This window comes from Suillus subalutaceus (genome assembly GCF_016647625.1).
Source record: "Suillus subalutaceus strain FC151 chromosome Unknown DFJ58scaffold_270, whole genome shotgun sequence".
Taxonomy (NCBI): Eukaryota; Fungi; Basidiomycota; class Agaricomycetes; order Boletales; family Suillaceae; genus Suillus; species Suillus subalutaceus.
Genome location: NW_024540519.1, coordinates 1 through 16,937, shown reverse-complemented (window position 1 = coordinate 16,937; position 16,937 = coordinate 1). Strand labels below are relative to the sequence as shown.

At 47.7% G+C, this 16,937-nt stretch overlaps 8 protein-coding genes across 8 annotated transcripts; 5 read left to right on the top strand and 3 right to left on the bottom strand.

Annotated features, from left to right (window-relative positions):
- Positions 1 to 491: 491 nt before the first annotated feature.
- DFJ58DRAFT_871303 (kinase-like domain-containing protein) lies at positions 492 to 2,538 on the top strand (the record flags this gene model as incomplete). The annotated part of the gene is made up of 8 exons (XM_041394309.1): positions 492 to 920; positions 983 to 1,061; positions 1,114 to 1,294; positions 1,343 to 1,509; positions 1,564 to 1,664; positions 1,722 to 1,863; positions 1,923 to 2,191; positions 2,244 to 2,538. 8 exons carry the CDS (start codon positions 492 to 494, stop codon positions 2,388 to 2,390), a joined length of 1,515 nt encoding a protein of 504 aa, XP_041235715.1. The 3' UTR covers positions 2,391 to 2,538.
- Positions 2,388 to 3,050, top strand: DFJ58DRAFT_242222 (uncharacterized protein). Its single transcript, XM_041379419.1, has 2 exons — positions 2,388 to 2,948; positions 3,001 to 3,050. The coding sequence occupies exon 1, from the start codon at positions 2,545 to 2,547 to the stop codon at positions 2,872 to 2,874; it is 330 nt and encodes a 109-aa protein (XP_041235714.1). The 5' UTR covers positions 2,388 to 2,544; the 3' UTR covers positions 2,875 to 2,948; positions 3,001 to 3,050.
- A 1,774-nt stretch (positions 3,051 to 4,824) lies between these two features.
- Positions 4,825 to 5,960, top strand: DFJ58DRAFT_736442 (uncharacterized protein; the record flags this gene model as incomplete). Its single annotated transcript, XM_041386802.1, has 8 exons — positions 4,825 to 4,897; positions 4,949 to 5,008; positions 5,063 to 5,187; positions 5,245 to 5,318; positions 5,374 to 5,380; positions 5,431 to 5,475; positions 5,525 to 5,604; positions 5,663 to 5,960. The coding sequence occupies 8 exons, from the start codon at positions 4,825 to 4,827 to the stop codon at positions 5,958 to 5,960; spliced, it is 762 nt and encodes a 253-aa protein (XP_041235713.1).
- Positions 5,961 to 6,425: 465 nt separating this feature from the next.
- DFJ58DRAFT_736441 (NADH-ubiquinone oxidoreductase 12 kDa subunit) lies at positions 6,426 to 6,776 on the bottom strand (the record flags this gene model as incomplete). Its single annotated transcript, XM_041386801.1, has 3 exons — positions 6,426 to 6,455; positions 6,509 to 6,678; positions 6,740 to 6,776. 3 exons carry the CDS (start codon positions 6,774 to 6,776, stop codon positions 6,426 to 6,428), a joined length of 237 nt encoding a protein of 78 aa, XP_041235712.1.
- A 142-nt stretch (positions 6,777 to 6,918) lies between these two features.
- On the top strand, positions 6,919 to 9,606 carry DFJ58DRAFT_242119 (uncharacterized protein). Its single transcript, XM_041379417.1, has 8 exons — positions 6,919 to 7,351; positions 7,405 to 7,458; positions 7,510 to 7,602; positions 7,655 to 8,156; positions 8,212 to 8,444; positions 8,490 to 8,870; positions 8,922 to 8,970; positions 9,022 to 9,606. Exons 1-8 carry the CDS (start codon positions 7,281 to 7,283, stop codon positions 9,163 to 9,165), a joined length of 1,527 nt encoding a protein of 508 aa, XP_041235711.1. The 5' UTR covers positions 6,919 to 7,280; the 3' UTR covers positions 9,166 to 9,606.
- Positions 9,607 to 9,943: 337 nt separating this feature from the next.
- DFJ58DRAFT_242124 (uncharacterized protein) lies at positions 9,944 to 10,708 on the bottom strand. The gene is made up of 3 exons (XM_041379418.1): positions 10,480 to 10,708; positions 10,321 to 10,426; positions 9,944 to 10,266 (listed from the first exon to the last, which is right to left on the bottom strand). Exons 1-3 carry the CDS (start codon positions 10,523 to 10,525, stop codon positions 10,035 to 10,037), a joined length of 384 nt encoding a protein of 127 aa, XP_041235710.1. The 5' UTR covers positions 10,526 to 10,708; the 3' UTR covers positions 9,944 to 10,034.
- A 2,094-nt stretch (positions 10,709 to 12,802) lies between these two features.
- On the top strand, positions 12,803 to 15,068 carry DFJ58DRAFT_871288 (MFS polyamine transporter; the record flags this gene model as incomplete). Its single annotated transcript, XM_041394308.1, has 15 exons — positions 12,803 to 12,914; positions 12,978 to 13,029; positions 13,083 to 13,255; positions 13,312 to 13,395; positions 13,451 to 13,542; positions 13,601 to 13,716; positions 13,763 to 13,793; positions 13,843 to 13,906; positions 13,957 to 14,056; positions 14,125 to 14,237; positions 14,283 to 14,474; positions 14,532 to 14,626; positions 14,676 to 14,766; positions 14,817 to 14,948; positions 15,007 to 15,068. 15 exons carry the CDS (start codon positions 12,803 to 12,805, stop codon positions 15,066 to 15,068), a joined length of 1,509 nt encoding a protein of 502 aa, XP_041235709.1.
- A 1,253-nt stretch (positions 15,069 to 16,321) lies between these two features.
- On the bottom strand, positions 16,322 to 16,911 carry DFJ58DRAFT_736438 (uncharacterized protein; the record flags this gene model as incomplete). Its single annotated transcript, XM_041386800.1, has 2 exons — positions 16,322 to 16,445; positions 16,496 to 16,911. 2 exons carry the CDS (start codon positions 16,909 to 16,911, stop codon positions 16,322 to 16,324), a joined length of 540 nt encoding a protein of 179 aa, XP_041235708.1.
- Positions 16,912 to 16,937: the final 26 nt, after the last annotated feature.

Sequence of the window (16,937 nt, the reverse complement as noted above, 5' to 3'; positions counted from 1 at the left end):
GTTCCATGTTGGATTTCGAGCTAGCTCATGGCCTCGCAGAATGCCGGGTACTGTTTTGGAATGAGTGGACCGGCGGCCACAGGAAGCCCTATAGCAGAATTTTATCAGAGGGTTCCGTAGAGGGCCCCGGCTCAGTTTTAAGCGTTTGACAGACCACAGCTGTCCGTGCGCTGTGGTTTGTAAATTGTGGCTATCAGCGAGTGGCTAAACCAACTTTATAACTTGAAAATGAAAATAAATAAACCATAACAATTACCGTTTCATCCTGTGTTACATTCTCTCAAAGTGGTCCACCGTTCAGCTCCTACGCTGGATTTGAATCTCCTTCCCTTAACGTCCCTTCTTCCTTCTCTACCATTACCACCACGGCTACAACATCAGTTTTGACGATGCAGACAGCTCTGCATCGTCAGCTTGCTCCAATGTTACCTCAATATCTTCCACAATCTCTCACTCTCAATAGCTCAAGGGCACTCCCAAATCCCATCGTCATGCCCACTCCTCCAGTTACTTCTCGCAAGAGAAAGCGCGCACATCAGTATACAGTGAGCTACAGTGAAGTCCAAGAGGTCGACGAGGAAGGCAGGGTCCGTGAAGTGATAGTCATTGAAGATACTCCCCCTCCTTCTACAATATCGCCCGCAACAACCCATACAAACGTCTTTTCGGCCTCATATCAACCTCCAGTATATTCCGCTCCAATACGGACAAGGGCCCGTGCTGCCGCCGAGGCACAGACCCTTTCAGCTAGCACTTCGTCCGCAGCGATCGTGGCGCCAGCGCCTAAGAAGAGGAAGCGGGAGCCTGCTGATGACTCCCGTGCAATTCTCACAAAGAAGACAGCCGCTGCATTGCATCAGCAGCAACCCGTGGCGTCGACCAAATCATGGGCCAGCGGCAGCGGGGCTGCCACGGCTGATGTACGTAATCATCGTTCGTTCTACAGAATCGCTTCCACTCCATACTCACGTTTCGCTCACAGACTGTTAATGGTAACATTCCTTGTGATGATAAGGAGGGCCATTACATTATTGTCCCAGATGATATTATTTATAACCGATGCAAGTTACCCTCTTACCCCGATCATATCTTTTTAACTGATGAAACTTGTAGATCGTACTGTTCGTCTCTTGGGGCAAGGGACCTTTGGTAAGGTCGTAGAAGCAGTTGATATCCATAACCAGAACCGGGTAGCGATCAAGATTATCCGCGCTATCCCGAAGTATCGCGATGCCAGCAAGATCGAGATTCGCGTTCTCCAGAAATTGAAGGAGCGCGATCCATCAAACGTCCAGTGCGTATCAACAACGAACCATCCACCTGTTTTAAACGTATCTTTCAGCAAATGTATTCATCTGTTGCACTGGTTCGACCATCGAAACCATATTTGCCTTGTGTCAGAATTACTCGGCATGTGTGTGTACGATTTTTTGAAGGAAAACGAATTTGCGCCGTTCCCTCGAAACCATATACAGTCATTTGCCAGGCAATTGCTTGGCAGTGTGGCTTGTGAGTGCTTCGTCTCCTTTGTTTCGTCTTAGAGTTGTGCTCATGTTGCGTCAGTCTTGCATGACCTTCATTTGATTCATACGGATCTTAAACCGGAAAATATCTTACTTGTACGCAACGACTACCGACTAGCTGTGGTGCCTGTACCTGGCAAGGTAAGATTTGATGTAACTAGATGTGTCAGAGTTTCATAACTTTACCTGCTTTGTCAGCGTAATGCTCCACCACGGACGAAAAGGATGCTCTCTTCAACGGATATTCGTCTTATAGATTTTGGATCGGCAATCTTTGAGGAAGAGTACCACTCAACTGTCGTTTCCACGCGGCACTATCGTGCGCCTGAGATTATTCTTGGTGAGTGAGATCCTCTTCAAGTTTTCTCCGTCACATATTTACATTTCAATTCGTTCCAGGTTTAGGGTGGTCATACCCGTGTGACGCCTACTCATTAGGGTGCATTTTGGTTGAATTCTACACTGGCGTCGCTTTGTATCAGACGCATGACAACCTGGAGCATCTTGCAATGATGGAGATGGTCATGGGTAAAATGCCGGATCGGTTCGCCCGTCTCGGAGCGCGGGCTAAGCCCGAGTTCTTCAAGGATGGTGCACGCTTGGACTGGCCGAAGCCGAAGGCTTCGCGGCAGAGCAAGAAGGACGTGCGAGCTACCCGACCTCTTCAGGTAGGACGACCAGTTGTGGACTGGCTGGACTTCCCCTAACGACTGCTCACAGGACGTGATACCTCCGACCGACCAGATCAACAAACAATTTGTGGATCTTGTGCGGCGATTACTTGCCTTTGACCCAGCACAGCGAATCACCGTTCGAGACGCATTGCACCATCCGTACTTTTCTTTTAACATTCCCGAAGAGTTGTAGCCCTTTATCTATATCCACGCTGTAGAACTTCCTTGACTTGATCACGCACTCCGACCACCATCCTGCCTGCCGGCATACACACTTCGCCGCTGTCATCTCACCCTCACAACCCTCACTCACATTGGAATTGTTGTTATGATAATTCATCTTGGTCATGTACAAGCCTCACACTCATTCCTGCCTGTTTAATTCCCTGGTTTCTCTCTTTTCGTTTTTACCATCAGGTTCCAATCAAGTGTGTCTGACAAGTGCAATAATTGTTCTCTACCGCTTCAGTCAAGCAGTATCTTATGTCCTACTCATTTGCACGCGGCATCTTGCTACACATGTAACATGCTACTTCCACCACCTCGCTCGGTCGGAGTTCGTGAAGAAAATTCTGTGGTGCAGGATATTTGACGGGGAATGCGACGGTGCAAGCATTCCTTGCGCCGACCAATTGATTAATGATTGTCTGTCCATTGGGTTGCCTACTGGTCCCTGATTTGGTAATTGCTGCAGCGGCGATCATGCCGATGCAGTTATTTCAGCGTGGGCCCTGTGCGTGAGTACTTGCAGGTTGGTGACCTTTACTGTGGGCTCTCTTCACCGTTCCTGACGCAGTCATTAGTCGCACTGTCCTGTCGCTTACTCGAGTCAACCCTGATTGGTGCCAAGTCGTCATATAGATGGCCACGCTACCTCCTGCCCATGTGATGGTGGGACCATGGCTGTAGTCGGCCACCTGACGGATCGGATCCGCGCGATGAGCTGTGGAGCTCTGCCCCTGTGATGTTGATAGTTATTAAGTGAGGCTTGGGGGTGTTGACTACCTGATATTTTGCTAATGTATCTTCGTTCTACTAGGCCTTAGAACGGAGCCCCTGTGACAAGGTAATGATAGAAACAAAGACCGTGTTTACGACGTCGCTTTGTTCGCTGTTGAGTGCGAGGTGATAAACTGCCGACTCTTCGACGCCTGCAACGACAATGATAGCAATTGAGTGACTCGTTGTCAGCGTCTACTGTAGTCTACAAGTGGACAATGATATCAAACACACGGATGCATTTCGTCAATTTGATATGACACTGCAGACTACTACATACAACCAACGCGGGCGGTGTTACTGTGGTGTTTCTCGATCCTGACGCTACTCACTTGATATAAGCGATGACTAGGACGGATTTCATCAAGGGCAGGCTGTTCCCTCGTCTTCTAATACAAGTACAGGTTTTTCGCGAGCAGATGTAATGTTCCGTAAGTGGGAAATGCCCTGCGTGTCCATTTGCCGGCCTCCGGTAACAACATGCACAGTGCAAGGGCTCGTTATCACACGTCACCTTTACCTGCCAGTGGCTTTGAGAAGGCTGAATGTTTTTGTCTCTGAGAGCATGTAATACTTTTGCGCATTTTGGTCGGCCCTACAACCACACGTCAGCATATAGCCACAGTCGCACCACTCTGGTAGTAGTACCTACTGAATCAAGTTTGCACGGGGGACTGGAGCATGTACATGCCAAACTTATGTGTGGGGTGTGTGCATTCACAAGCAGGCCTGCCGTGCCCAATGCGCCAATGTCCAGGGACCGAGCGGTCCGTAATGTCGAAAGGCCCGCCATCCTTCAAGGTGAGGTCTTTTCATCAGTGTACACGGTTCCTTGGCCAATCGCAACGGCTCCGCCGAACATGCGATCGGACCGTATGTACCTGAATCCGCCTGAGTACCGCTCTGCTCACAGCGGACTGGGAACATCATCTCTCGTGATCCATCATTCCGCTGCGAACTCTCATTCGCACTAGTTCCTGATGGGCAGCCGCAACTAGACTTACTAGATATAATATTGCACCTCCCACAAGCACAACCAGAAGTAGAGCTGATCGCAGTGGGAACACGGTATGGTGTGTACTGCGTCAATGAGCTACAGGGCAATGCAAGGTCATTGGATGTCATAAGGACGTAACAATTATAGCTTCATGCTACTCCTTCAAACATTTAATGAAGAAACCAGTGTCTAAGTCGGAAAATAAGGGAAACCATTTGTATTCCTACCTAGACACTGGTTTCTTCAGCTTACCCGACCGATTTTCCCCCATCTATGCAAGAGCCATCCTAGAAAAGGCGTAAACTATTTCCTCAAGGATATAAGCGACATGCTTACCAGTACTGTGCATAATAGGAACATTAGAAGGATGATCTGTGCGGCTGTTGTGCTGCACGTTCGTTTCTTCACTGGCGATGCATTATGATTTGCCTAGTGACTGAACAAGATAGTTTCTGCATGCAGTACTCGGACCATGTGAACGTGAGAAACCTGCCCTAGAGTCAAATTTCATAGGAGACGTAATGTTTGCATAGTTCAACGTCTTGAAACTCGTTCGAAACTGACTTGACCGTTCCACCGCGGCATCTACATTTATCCATTTTTTGCTTTCGTTTATCTTGCTTTATCTAATATGCGCCCATCGACTTACATTGCGCGTGGGCTGAGCCTTGCCACTTTGTTGATGGCACTGGGAGTTTCTGCTTGTGAGTTCACTCGCTTTTCCACCCAATAATGAAAACATATTCCTTGTGCAGCTCTGGATGATCCTGAGATAGTCATTGAAACCACTTTCCCCGAGAGCAATCCATTTGGCCGTACGTGATGTACTTCTCCCTCCAGTTCGCAATGTTTGACACGTAGTATAACAGACGTGGTGAACGGAGAGCGTAACCAGCTTTTCCTCGTGGTTGAGAATAGGTCTGACAAGAATATAACTTTGCAATCTGTTGCGGGATCCTTCCATCATCCTGAGACTGGAACTCTCATCAAAAATGTTTGTTGGCGTCGTGTTGCGCTTATTTCTGAGTTACCTAACCGTTTGTGTTGTCAGACGTCTTCACTGACGTATGGTTTCCCCCTGCTCGAGGGTACAAAACTACAAATTCCTTACTCTTTCTACTCTGAGTGGGTTCTCTTAAATTCTTTTGCAAATATATTGTACTGACGAGTTTCGTTCCAGATTCAAGGTATGACCATCCAGTTATTCTTCATTGCGCTTTTACTTAAAATAAACCAGCCGGGAGACCTGAGACTCAACATTTGGCTAGAGCACACCGTTGATGTAAGTGTTTGAAACTCGCCACTTTCATACTTACAAACGTATCTTTCAGGACGACAAATACCGTGTGACAGCCTACGACTCGGTGGTGACGATTGTTGAGCCTGAGCCATCATGGCTAGATTTCAAACTGTACGAGTAATTGTCTCGAATCTCTTCATTTTGGTCCTCACCTTGCGTTCGTCAACAGCCTTTTCACTTACCTCATAGTGTTTGCCACACTTGGGGGTGTCTCATATGCAGCATACAGCGCATATGTTCCTTCACAGAAGCCGAAACGCAAACGCCCAACCCAGGTTAGCGCACCTGTCGGCACAGTGACTGCAAGTGGTTCGGGTGGTTACCAGGAAGAGTGGATCCCTGAACACCACCTCAAGAAGACAAAGGGAAAGAAGACAAAGTCCGACAACGTTGTAGTGAGCGAGGAATCGAGCAGTGAGGCGAATGGCACAGAGGGAAAGAGGACGAGGAAGGGGAAGAAGCATTGATAGGCCGAGTAAAACAATTGTCTACTACTAGACAATCTTGACATCCTATTGGGTGACTTATACAGCAGTGGTATCAATCCTCGTGCAGCGTATGGAAGTGTCCCGGATGTTGTTGATATCAGTGGAAGTATCGCCTACTGGGCCTTGCGAATACTAGTACCTTCCACGACATCATTCGTCAATCGCTCATCTGTACGTTTTGGATCTCTTTTCGAAGCTGAGTCTTGACATTGCTAGAAGGAGTGGATTAGAGTAGCGAGGAATGCGAGAGACTTTGTGGAAATATAACTATTCCTTCCCTTCACAATTTGACCATTCTCAGTCTTCCGTGTTTCTGGAGCGGTCGCGAAGTTCTGGGCATTACCGGGCACAGAATGATTACCAGTGCAACACCCCGGACACCCACTTAAACATCGATTGATGCTGTGTAATTTGAGTGGTCATTCTAAGAAGCACTAGGACAATCTAGACATCAATCTTTTTGTAGCCCTTGACCTATCACGAACGTCCGTTCAGTGGTATTGTGAGAATGTGCGCATATCACGTACCTTGTTCTCTTTGAGCATCGAATTATATTTATCTGAGAGCCATCTGCAGTTCTCTAGGTGGTTAACACCCTCAAGCCGGTGACACTTCACGAGCTCGTCGCGTACAAGTCGAGCTTCCATGGCTTTTACCCAAGACTCACGAACGAACTCTTCACGTTCTTGGAGTTTTGCTGACAGGTTGGAGACGTAGGTTAATAGAGATTTTGGTTAAAGAGTGCTTTGGATTCATACATTTTATAAGCTCGGCTCTGTCTGCGAACTCGGACATGGTCGCGGTAGCTAAGGATTGTTTGGTTATTGTTTGTACTTCACGGTCAGTCACGAGGTTCTGCCAAGCGTATGTCATGCGTCCTTTGAATAAGGACACTACGGACCGAATTGAACATTATTGAAGATCTTCTTGTCTTTCATTGACATCTAGGCAGTCCATTCGAAACTGAGACATGGACTGATAAAGCTCGTACTTATAGCGCCGCTATGAGCCGCACGCCGGCACTACCGTTCTTCATCAATTACTCCTCAACGTTCTGTTCCTTGTGCACCCCTTGCCTTGTCATGATCTTTTTTGCTGAACGTTGATCAAATATACTCCTACCAACTTGGTATGCCTCGTCTCACGCGTGGTTCACATTTCATATATATTGCATTCCGATCAACCGCGCCACAGCTCTTTTGTCTCCCTTAGAAATATTAAATTATGGAGGTTTCACCGCGAATGCGCGGCCTTATTTAAAGCCAGGCGTCAACGCGCGCTCGAGAATACATCGTCCCAATGAACGCCCCTCATTATCCAGAGCCGACATGGATGCGCATATCTGGTCGCAAAACTCCATTCTATACTAGGTATTTGCCGTTTGAAATACCCTATCCCCTTATCCTGACCTTTTTGTGCAAAGGCCATTGCTAGGATCTGAGTTGTTTGATGACCGAACCAGTGTTCTATTTGACGGGTAGCCCAATTGAGATCGTTTGTTGTCAGCATATACTCACTCTTTCTTCAGTATGACCGATGCATGTGTCGGCTTTATATTTCAGAGCTTATATGCTGCGGACGAAGTGAAACAACGCGCCCGCAATGCCTTCGCTAGGCTTCGGTAATAGCTCTTACATTATCCCGTGTATGACGTATCCTCACAGAGAACACAGGTTTTCGTGTCCTATCATCGCAACCAATATAGTGGGCGATGTTTCAGGTCCTATCCCGAGATCATGGGTATATGCGCCTGTGCAAAGCCTATCGGAGCTCACGTGCTGGATGAATGATGCCTTTTGCGCCGTGCAACAAGATCTGAACGTTACCGCTTTCGTCGAAGATATCAGTCAACGTCGGCTCCCTTATCGGCCCAAGAACGCAAGTCCCCTCTGGTTTCGTTGCTATCTTCTCTTGGGCGACAATAACAAACACGGCCTCTATTTTCATGGCCCACATGCCGTCATGGACGGTGGCCCGACACTCAATGCCTTTGCGCTCATGCTTCAATGGATGACGAACGACGCTACCGAACCTGCAGAGAATTTACCCTGGGGGACAGAATGGCATAATCTACCCCTCGGCCCTGTTAGTGCCACGGGCGGTCCTCGTGAAGATTGGGATATCGCAGGTATCGAGCTCCTGAAGCAACTACCAGACTCCGGAGCAGTTCGTACAGTATGTTTTTCTTACATGCTTATCATCCTGGCCCCCTTTCGACCAGTCGATGCAGATACCTTTGGCTTCACATCCGTTTCGGATATCACAAAGTGCCGTCGGAAAGACATGCAGACTGGAGCGAGTCCTCGACCCGACATTAACGCGTAGGCTAGTCAACAAAACACGGATAGTCGGTTGCTCGATGTCCCATTTATTTGAGGCTGCATATTGCATGGTACTGCTCGCTCGCAACCAACTTCCACCATCCATATGGCATGCCTACCACTTTGAAGGCAACTCCTCTGCGTGAGTACCCCCACCGAGAGATGTAAATCTACTGATGAAATTCAGCATCTCGCTGATTCCACACCTCAAACTACCCTACGATACGAAGACGCACTTCATATCTTCCCGCGCGCATATACTGGTCCAAATTTCAATGGCTGAAATATCACCCATACTCGAGCCCAGAAGGCAGCTCCTGCAAATTGCCAAGGCCATAGAGCAAAGATACACTAGGTTTGCTACGCATCCCTGTATGCCCCACGTCCAGGCTGCAAGGGCATATCAACCAGATGCCCTGTCGGAAAGATCAGATATCGAGAGTTCCGTCAATAACGTTGGCTCCATCGAGCGGCGACTACCGTTGTCATGGAAAGGAGCGCACGGCGCTGAGCCGGTAATTGAGCTGGAGTCTGTGTTGTTTTCAGTCAGGCTTACGTCTTTAGCTCCGTAAGAAGTTTTTCACTTCTGTTCATTCGGCGTGTCTGAACACACTGGCAGAATAATCCACATATGGAGCATGAAGGGCAGTCTACATGTTCAGGTTCAAGTGCGCAGACACTTCCTATTCTGTTGTGGGAGAGGCTCATTGATTGTACAGGCAAATGACGCCTGGCCAAAGGCAGACCTACAGGACCTTCTAGACGCTATCTGCTCCCGAGCATGCCTGGTTCTTGAAGACTTTTCCCAGAATCCCCCAGGCCGTCCTTCTGACCCGCCCCTGAGAGAACGAAGCAGACTTTAACGTCGGAAAGTCTTTCCTATTTTGCTTTTATGTGATCTTACTGCATGCGCTTCAAGTATTCTTGCTGCGAATCGCTTCCTGATACCATTTGCAAACTCACCAAACCTTCTTCGGTTGAACTTTTGGAGCGCTCTTCACATGCTCTGTTTGGGTCAGGGAGTCAGCCGAAAAGGGCGTGGAATATACGGTTGAAGCTTTTAAGGGTCGAAGTTCCAACAGCAAACGAGGATACATACAATTGCCAGACAATAGGTTTGTTAATGCATGAAGACGCTGAATACTCTAGCATAAGTACCACTAGTACTGCTTAGTCCTACAGAGGCCCTCCCAAGAGTACTAGTTCTCAGAAGCAAAGTTTCGAACTAAAACTCACACGATCAAGGCGTATGATGTGAGATCCAGTTCGAAACTCTGACAATGCTCCATTCAAGATGACAGCTAGTAGAACTAACGGGGAAACACGCTCAGTAAGTCGCGTAGAATAATACTCTGTTGTCAATATGTACCTAGCAGGGAAACACGCAAAGGCACATTAGCACGAATCTGTACGAGGGAGAGAACGCATACACGTCTTAGTAAGTCGCGTAGAACAACACTGAGTACTGAGGCCTGAGGTGTGATATGAGACGACGCGAACTATATACGAAAGACTAAATGAGATTAGGTAATGAAACCGGGACAAAGACATGCGGAGTGTTCGTGTGGTCAAGAAGCAAGAAAATGCCAAGAGTAAAGCGTTACATGTGGTGTTGGTGATAACGTCGGAAAGGCAATGCAAGATCTAAAAGGTAAAAGTCCGATGTCAACAACAGCAGATCTCGTTAGAGCATGAGTTAAACTGAGCTCTGCCGATGCACTCTGCATATTGCCTATGACCCGTAAGACCTGCGACACTGGAATAGAAGGCTGGATAAATCCAACCAAATCAGTCCCACAGTCGCCACAGCACCACAGATGGGGCAAACAGGTATGGCAGGAGCTCTGGGGCTTACGTCGTGGATAAAGTAACAGCTTGGGTCGTCCAAGGGAAGTGTCACAGTAGTGTCGCAAACCAGGTAAACCAGCCAGAAAAGAGGACAACATGGCCGCCTATAGTGGAGCCTACAAAATCTGTCAGAACAGCACAGGAGGCCTGGACACGAGGTAATATCTAACATGTGGCGTTGATGATCGCTGTGTCCATGATGAGTTCCTGAGATTTCAAGTTGGTCAGGCGTAGAGGAAAAGGGGAGATTGACGTATGCATGAGCCGCATTACCATCTGTCAGGGTTGATGAGCCGGTGAAACATTTTGGACGTCAACTGGTAGCATACAGTGGACCACGAGAACGAACGTCTTTGATAGTAGCGCCCATGACATTCGTGTCTGGCGAACTTGAGGCTCCTACTTGAAGGAGTGCAGCACGCAAATTTAAAGTAGTACGAAACGGTTACTCAAACTTCATCAATAAACACATTCTCCTGACGTATGATGATAACCGCTGCTATACCTCGACTTTGCATCACCCGAAAAAGCAAGGTTCGTGTACCTGAACCAAGTACCAAAAGTGCAGTTTGTGGGCTGGTTAAGAGAACATAAGATTGGGTCCCGGTGTTAAACAGACGATAGCTCCGTTTCCTGCATAAACTGGTAGACCCATGATGGGAGGAATCTGGGCGTCAAAGGCGACCGGATGTGTGGCAGTAGTGCATGCAACTAACATCGATCAGTAACACGCATGTGCCATCAGAAGGCGACACTGACCTGTAGTGAATATTGTACGGTGCAAGTCATTTACAATGACCACATGTTTCTGATGAGTACGTTGATATGCGTGGTTTGCGATTCCACGAATTGCTGGACGGGCAGCATCAAGGCGCCAAAGGTATTATAGTTGCTTTTTGGGCGTTTCAGCCAAATGGTTGCTGGTACAATTAACGAGGCCCAGTCGCGCTGTGTATTACTAGTAAACCTCAGCGCGGACTGAGAGACCCTACAGTGGCGCGCGCCAGGTGCCTCAGTCGCAAGACGTGGAGTAAAGACTTTTACCATCTCTCGCGAAAACGGTCGAAGTCAACTTTGAGCGCTTGAAAGACAGGCCGAATACAAGGTTCAACGAGTGGCTTTTGTACGGCCATGACCGTCCTCGAAAAGTATTCGGACGGTGGATTTGACGATACATAAGTGACACAGTGTGATGAACTGTTCGAGTTGATGCGAAATGGAACCCAAGATCGAACGCCATGCGCAATCAAGCCCCATAAGATTAGGTGTATGGTGACACAGAAATCTAAACAACTGTCATCAAATTTGTATAGAGAAATATTGACAGTAAACTGACACCTGTGACGACCATCAGCTTGGAAGAGGAAGAAGAAATATGCTATACTCGGTAGACAGTGGGAATGGATCCTTTGCTTTGGGAAGATTGATGGGAATATCGCGCAAGGATAGCAGAAACAAGCACTGTGGACAGAGAAAAAATTCCAACTGAAACAGGAGGATCAGTTATAACTGCGTGAATCGTCAGTTTGAGGTGTGGTGATACAGCAGTAAGAGATGAACAAAAAACTTACCATTTGACCGCAGAGGCCGGCAGTGTCAGCAGAGCAACTGACATGTCGGAGGTGTTGAGCTGACAATCACCCAAACCATTAGTGTACTGCGAAAGTAGTGGTGGTATAAATTCATCACTGAGCGCTGGCTTCATACCGCCACCTTCGCAGTAGTCACGACCCTCCGGCAACCCAGAACCCGTTATTTCTTTCTCATCGCATTCCACATTCAAATTAATTCTCATCATGTCTGTACGACTGCTACGTGAATTTTATCTCCTACCGATGCCTTTCATTGTGTCAGGAAGTTCCTGATCCAGCGAAACGGGAGGCGCAAGCGAACACGATGATAAAGCAGAAGACGACGAAGTAACAAGTTGAATGCGATGATATAGAACTGGGTCACCGGTTGTGAAGAGAATGTATTGACGCGATAGAGCTGACAAATAAAAAACAAACCTGTACAATTCGGACCGGTCATGAACGTTTGAACTCGGCCCTGTGTGTGATGAAAAATCGTTAGACCACTAGGACCAGTACCCTTTGCAACGGGTCCTGGAGTTTCGGGCGTTTGGGACATAGGATAGGGTGCAGCGTGGCTAACCTTGGCTAAATTAGACTCATCGGAGACTCGGAGTTACAGACAGCATTATGTAATGCATCACCTGGCGTCCCGTTATGTGAAGTACTCCTTACTTATTACGTGGAACCGGAAATTCGGCGAAGGGTCAAAGACTCGGAAGCCGAGACATTTGGCAAGATCTTGTCAGCTTCAATTGTGTAACATATGGGTTGCCCTTATCGCCTTCAATGAACCTGTCACACCTGTTACAGTCCGTGGCTGAGTTTACGGTACTACATAGTATAACCATCGGCCGATGGTACACTAGTGCTCGGTGACCAAACTGAAATGTGTCAAGCGACTCCAGCCTGGGTCTCGTCCGATCTCGAGGTAAGCACCACCGTAATGACAGAGGCCTGTTTACTCAACTCTAATCTCTAGTAAGCACCTTTGTAATGGTCAGTAAGTTAGTAACCGGCTGCTATATCGACTTATAAGTAGGCGGATAGGAAAGCACTATCATGTGGGTGTCAGTCGCAGATGTCCGCCACAAACCAAATCCCTGCGTCCGTCACTAATGTGGGACAAGAAATACTAGGCACGGTGTCTCCCGCGCCAAAAGCACTGGAAGTTCATCATATTCCAGAACGGAGTCATTCTGAGAAGCTGTATGACACTGGCAACAGCGAGCTGCTTGTGACAACGAACAATACAGATGTTTTAATTGTTGACTGGGACGGCCCCGATGACCCACAAAATCCTAAAAAGTACGTTGTGTCAGCAGAGCAGCATGCTCGTTGGACTTATAGTTGTTGTACAGTTGGAGCTATAGACGCAAATGGGCCGCGACAATCATTATATCATCGTTCACTTTCATCAGTCCAGTTTCGTCCTCTATGATTGCGCCTGCTACTGGCCAAGTGGCTTCTTCCTTCGGGATTGACAATGATGTTATACTTGCACTCACAACGTCCGTCTTCGTGCTTGCGTATGGTAAGCCAATGTGGTGGATGCTAGATACCCCACAAATTAATCAAACTATGTACCAGCCATGGGGCCATTAGTTTTAGGTCCATTGAGTGAGATTTATGGACGGTCACGCGTTTTGCAATTGGCAAATTTATGGTATCTCGGTATGTGATGTTTACAAGCTAACCCATAATTCCACTCTCATTCTTGAAATGATAGTGTGGAATCTTGCCTGTGGATTCGCACAGTCAGAATCCCAGCTTATTGCTTTCCGATTTCTTGCTGGCCTCGGAGGCAGCGCACCTTTGTCGGTAAAGTTGAAGTTTTTTCAAGTCGAAAGTATCTCTTCTGAATGACTTCCCCCTCCAGATTGGCGGTGGCTTTCTTGGGGACTGCTGGCAACCACATGAACGAGGAAAAGCTGTCGCCATTTACTCCTTAGCTCCGCTAGTGGGCCCCGTCCTGGGACCAATCACAGGCGCCTGGTTTGTGGCTATTCTAAGTTCAACGGCACCATCTAAATTTACTCAGGGTGGCTCAATATTCGACCTGGAGATGGGTGGTATGTGATACTTCCGCCAATGGAGGATCCGTTCTCATTTCTCTGATAGTTCTGGTCTACGTCCATTGTGGATGCAGCCGTTCAGATCGTTGGAGCGTTTGCACTTCAAGAGAGTGAGTGATTAACTGTTCGTGATCCGCTGATGCTTATGATTTGTGTCCAGCTTACGCGCCCCTCTTACTGGAAAGGAAGGCAGAGCGGATTCGCAGATCGATGGATGCCGAAAAAAGCGCCGTACAGAGAAATCCGCACCGTTTTCGAAGGTCAAGATCGCTCGTGAGTCCTTTTGTAATCCTTGCAAGATGATATCTGAGGACGATGATTGATATAGCTGGCGGACCATCATGACTAAATCACTCATCCGCCCTTTTGCACTCTTCGCCCATGAGCCGATCGTGCAGCTCCTCGGCGTTTACATGGCGTATCTATACGGGATATTTTATCGTAAGGCATTTTATTTTCCATTAATGTGATCTCATATGGTCTCAGTATTGTTGACAACGATGCCATCGATCTTCGAGGGCATATACCAGCAGCCGGTAGGCATCGCCGGCCTTCATTACGCTGCACTTGGCATAGGATTATCAGCGGCGTCCCAATTAAATGCGAGAACGATGGACAAGGTTTACATTTATCTGACGAATAAATACGGTGGAGTTGCGAAGCCAGAGTTTAGATTGCGTTCGTCATATTGTTCTAGTACCTTCTTTCTTAAGTACTCATTCAGTGTGCCATCAGCTGCTATGGTTCCCGGATCTCTACTGCTTCCAATCGGGTGCTTGATTGTAGGCTGGACTGCTCAAGCTCATACTTATTGGATAGCTCCCGATATTGTCGGTTTGGTTCTCCTAGTACTGTTCATCCACTGATGGTTTTCGACAGGGCATTGCGCTAGTGGGAGCAGGCATCATTCTGAATTTCCAGTGTATCCAGACCTACATCATCGATTGCTTTACGCTTCATGCCGCTTCTGGTGCGTAGATTTAGTTCCCGCGTTACTCATCTCAAACATTTCATATTCAGCTTTGGCCGCTGTCTCCTGTTTGCGGTCACTAGCAGGCTTTGGATTTCCCTTGTTTGCTCCAGCGATGTACAACGCACTCGGGTTCGGGAAAGGCGACACTATTTTAGCAGTCGTGGCAATCGTCTTAGGCTGTCCTGCGTACGTATTCATATTTGTTTCCTCCATTGTCACCCTTAATGATTACTTCAGGCCCGTGGATACTTTGGCATTACGGGGAGCGGATAAGGAACAGCAGTAGACATGCGCGGTAAATCTGGTGATGGCCCTAGCAATCACGATCAACAACAGGGCCATGACTTCGACCCTTGAGTTCAGGCTCTGTTACTTGTAGGGGAGGAGAGGAACGAGGTGCATCGCGGGTGAATATGGTGCATTGATTTGACGGACGCTAGATGGTGTGGGAACTTTGGTGCGGGCAGAAGGAGGGAACGTGCCTAAACTGGGATGGCTTCGGCCTCGTGAATTTGAAGTCTGAAGGAACAGGTCTTTTGGGATAATTCTCAACTTCGAGTCATTAGCGATCTTGAAAGTCACTCATCACAAAAATTGCTCAGCCCAGACACTACCATACATAGGTATATCTGCAGTGTCAACACTGTCAACAATATCAGGGCTTGGAACGTGACATTTCAATGGACGGAGCGTGTACGACGTGTTGAGTCCGGGCAAATATATTATTATCTCAATTAGATTATTCAGACATTGCAAATCACAGAGATATTCAGTGAAAGCCAGATATTGATTGTCATGATGAGAGTACAAAGTATTGTAAAGCACTGCAATGTAAGGAACCTGGCGCACTAGCAGGACATGACTGAACGAGAGAATATGGAAAGCAATGTCCTGAGGTGACAGAGGTAACAACGAGAGCACGACAGCGAGAGTCCCAGAGCGAGAAAAACAGTGCAACCAGGTAAAGTCCGAGTCCAATTTGAAATGGGGTGAATCGAGGAGTGGCCGCCAAGTCCACAGAGCGATGGAGTCCTAACAAAAGCGATGAACTACATCAGGAAATTTTGTATACTTAGCTGGCGGAATTTACGACTGGGCGCGCCATATACGGTAGATCGGTCACGTGATTCACGAACCTCGGGTGGTGCCTCTTTGCCTCGGTGCCTTCCTTACGCCCTTCTCGTTTTGGTAGTTAGTAGTCATTACTGGGGTAACAATATTTGATGGTCCTGATCCTTTTGTCCCTTTGTCTTCCCTTGTTCTTCCCTTCTCTTCTCTTTCAATAAAATTGTGCTCTTGTTCTGTCATGTCCCCACACATTTGTCTGTCAGTTGTCTGCCTTTTCGAAGGGCCCACACTGGGCCCTTGCTTAACTGCACTTTGCTTGATCCAAGCGTGGCTTTCATCGTCTCTCCTTTGTGAAAATAATGTCTGGCTGTTTCGAACTTTAAGGTGTGTTGGTCTGAATGCACTAACAAATATTCATTGACTAATTAAGAGACAGGGCCATGATTATTAGTGTATATGTTATTGAAATCTACCTGATGGTCTGCTACTTGTGGGGGATGATCTCTCCATGGTCCTTCTTAGCACATTTGATGGTGGTGAGCAGGGCTGTGTATCCTTCTTCATACTCTGGATGTGTGGTGAGGAACACTGACTCATTTCCTTGGTACCTTCAAATGGTGAGTGGCTTTGGGTGCTATTTGGGAGGCAGGTCACTCACTGTTCAAGGAACTCCAGCACAATGAGAGCATGCTGGTGGTACTTCGAGCCGAAGATGGCTTTGTTCTTTCCCTTGAGCCATGCAGCTGGCCAGTCTTGGAGGGCCACATGCAGGCCACATCTAGGATCGGCTTCTGTCCAGTGCTGGACAATGTACCTCCAGGAGTCCTTCTTGGGAGCATAGCTCCCATCAGCACACCATACAGGAAGGTTTGAAATGTCCAGGCCCTTCTTGGGGAGTGGACGAGAGCCAAAGTTCATGCTGCTGGTGTTGTTTGGAGCAGGGACTGTCTGCTGTGGGATGAGTGTTGGTGACTTGCAAGGAAGGAAGGTACTGCAGAGTAGGTGCTGCAGTGGTGGCTGGTGGACAAGAGTAGAGCTGGGTGGTCCATTTTTGCTGGAGACAAGTGTGTTCATCAGGAAGTGCATCTCACATCACAAAT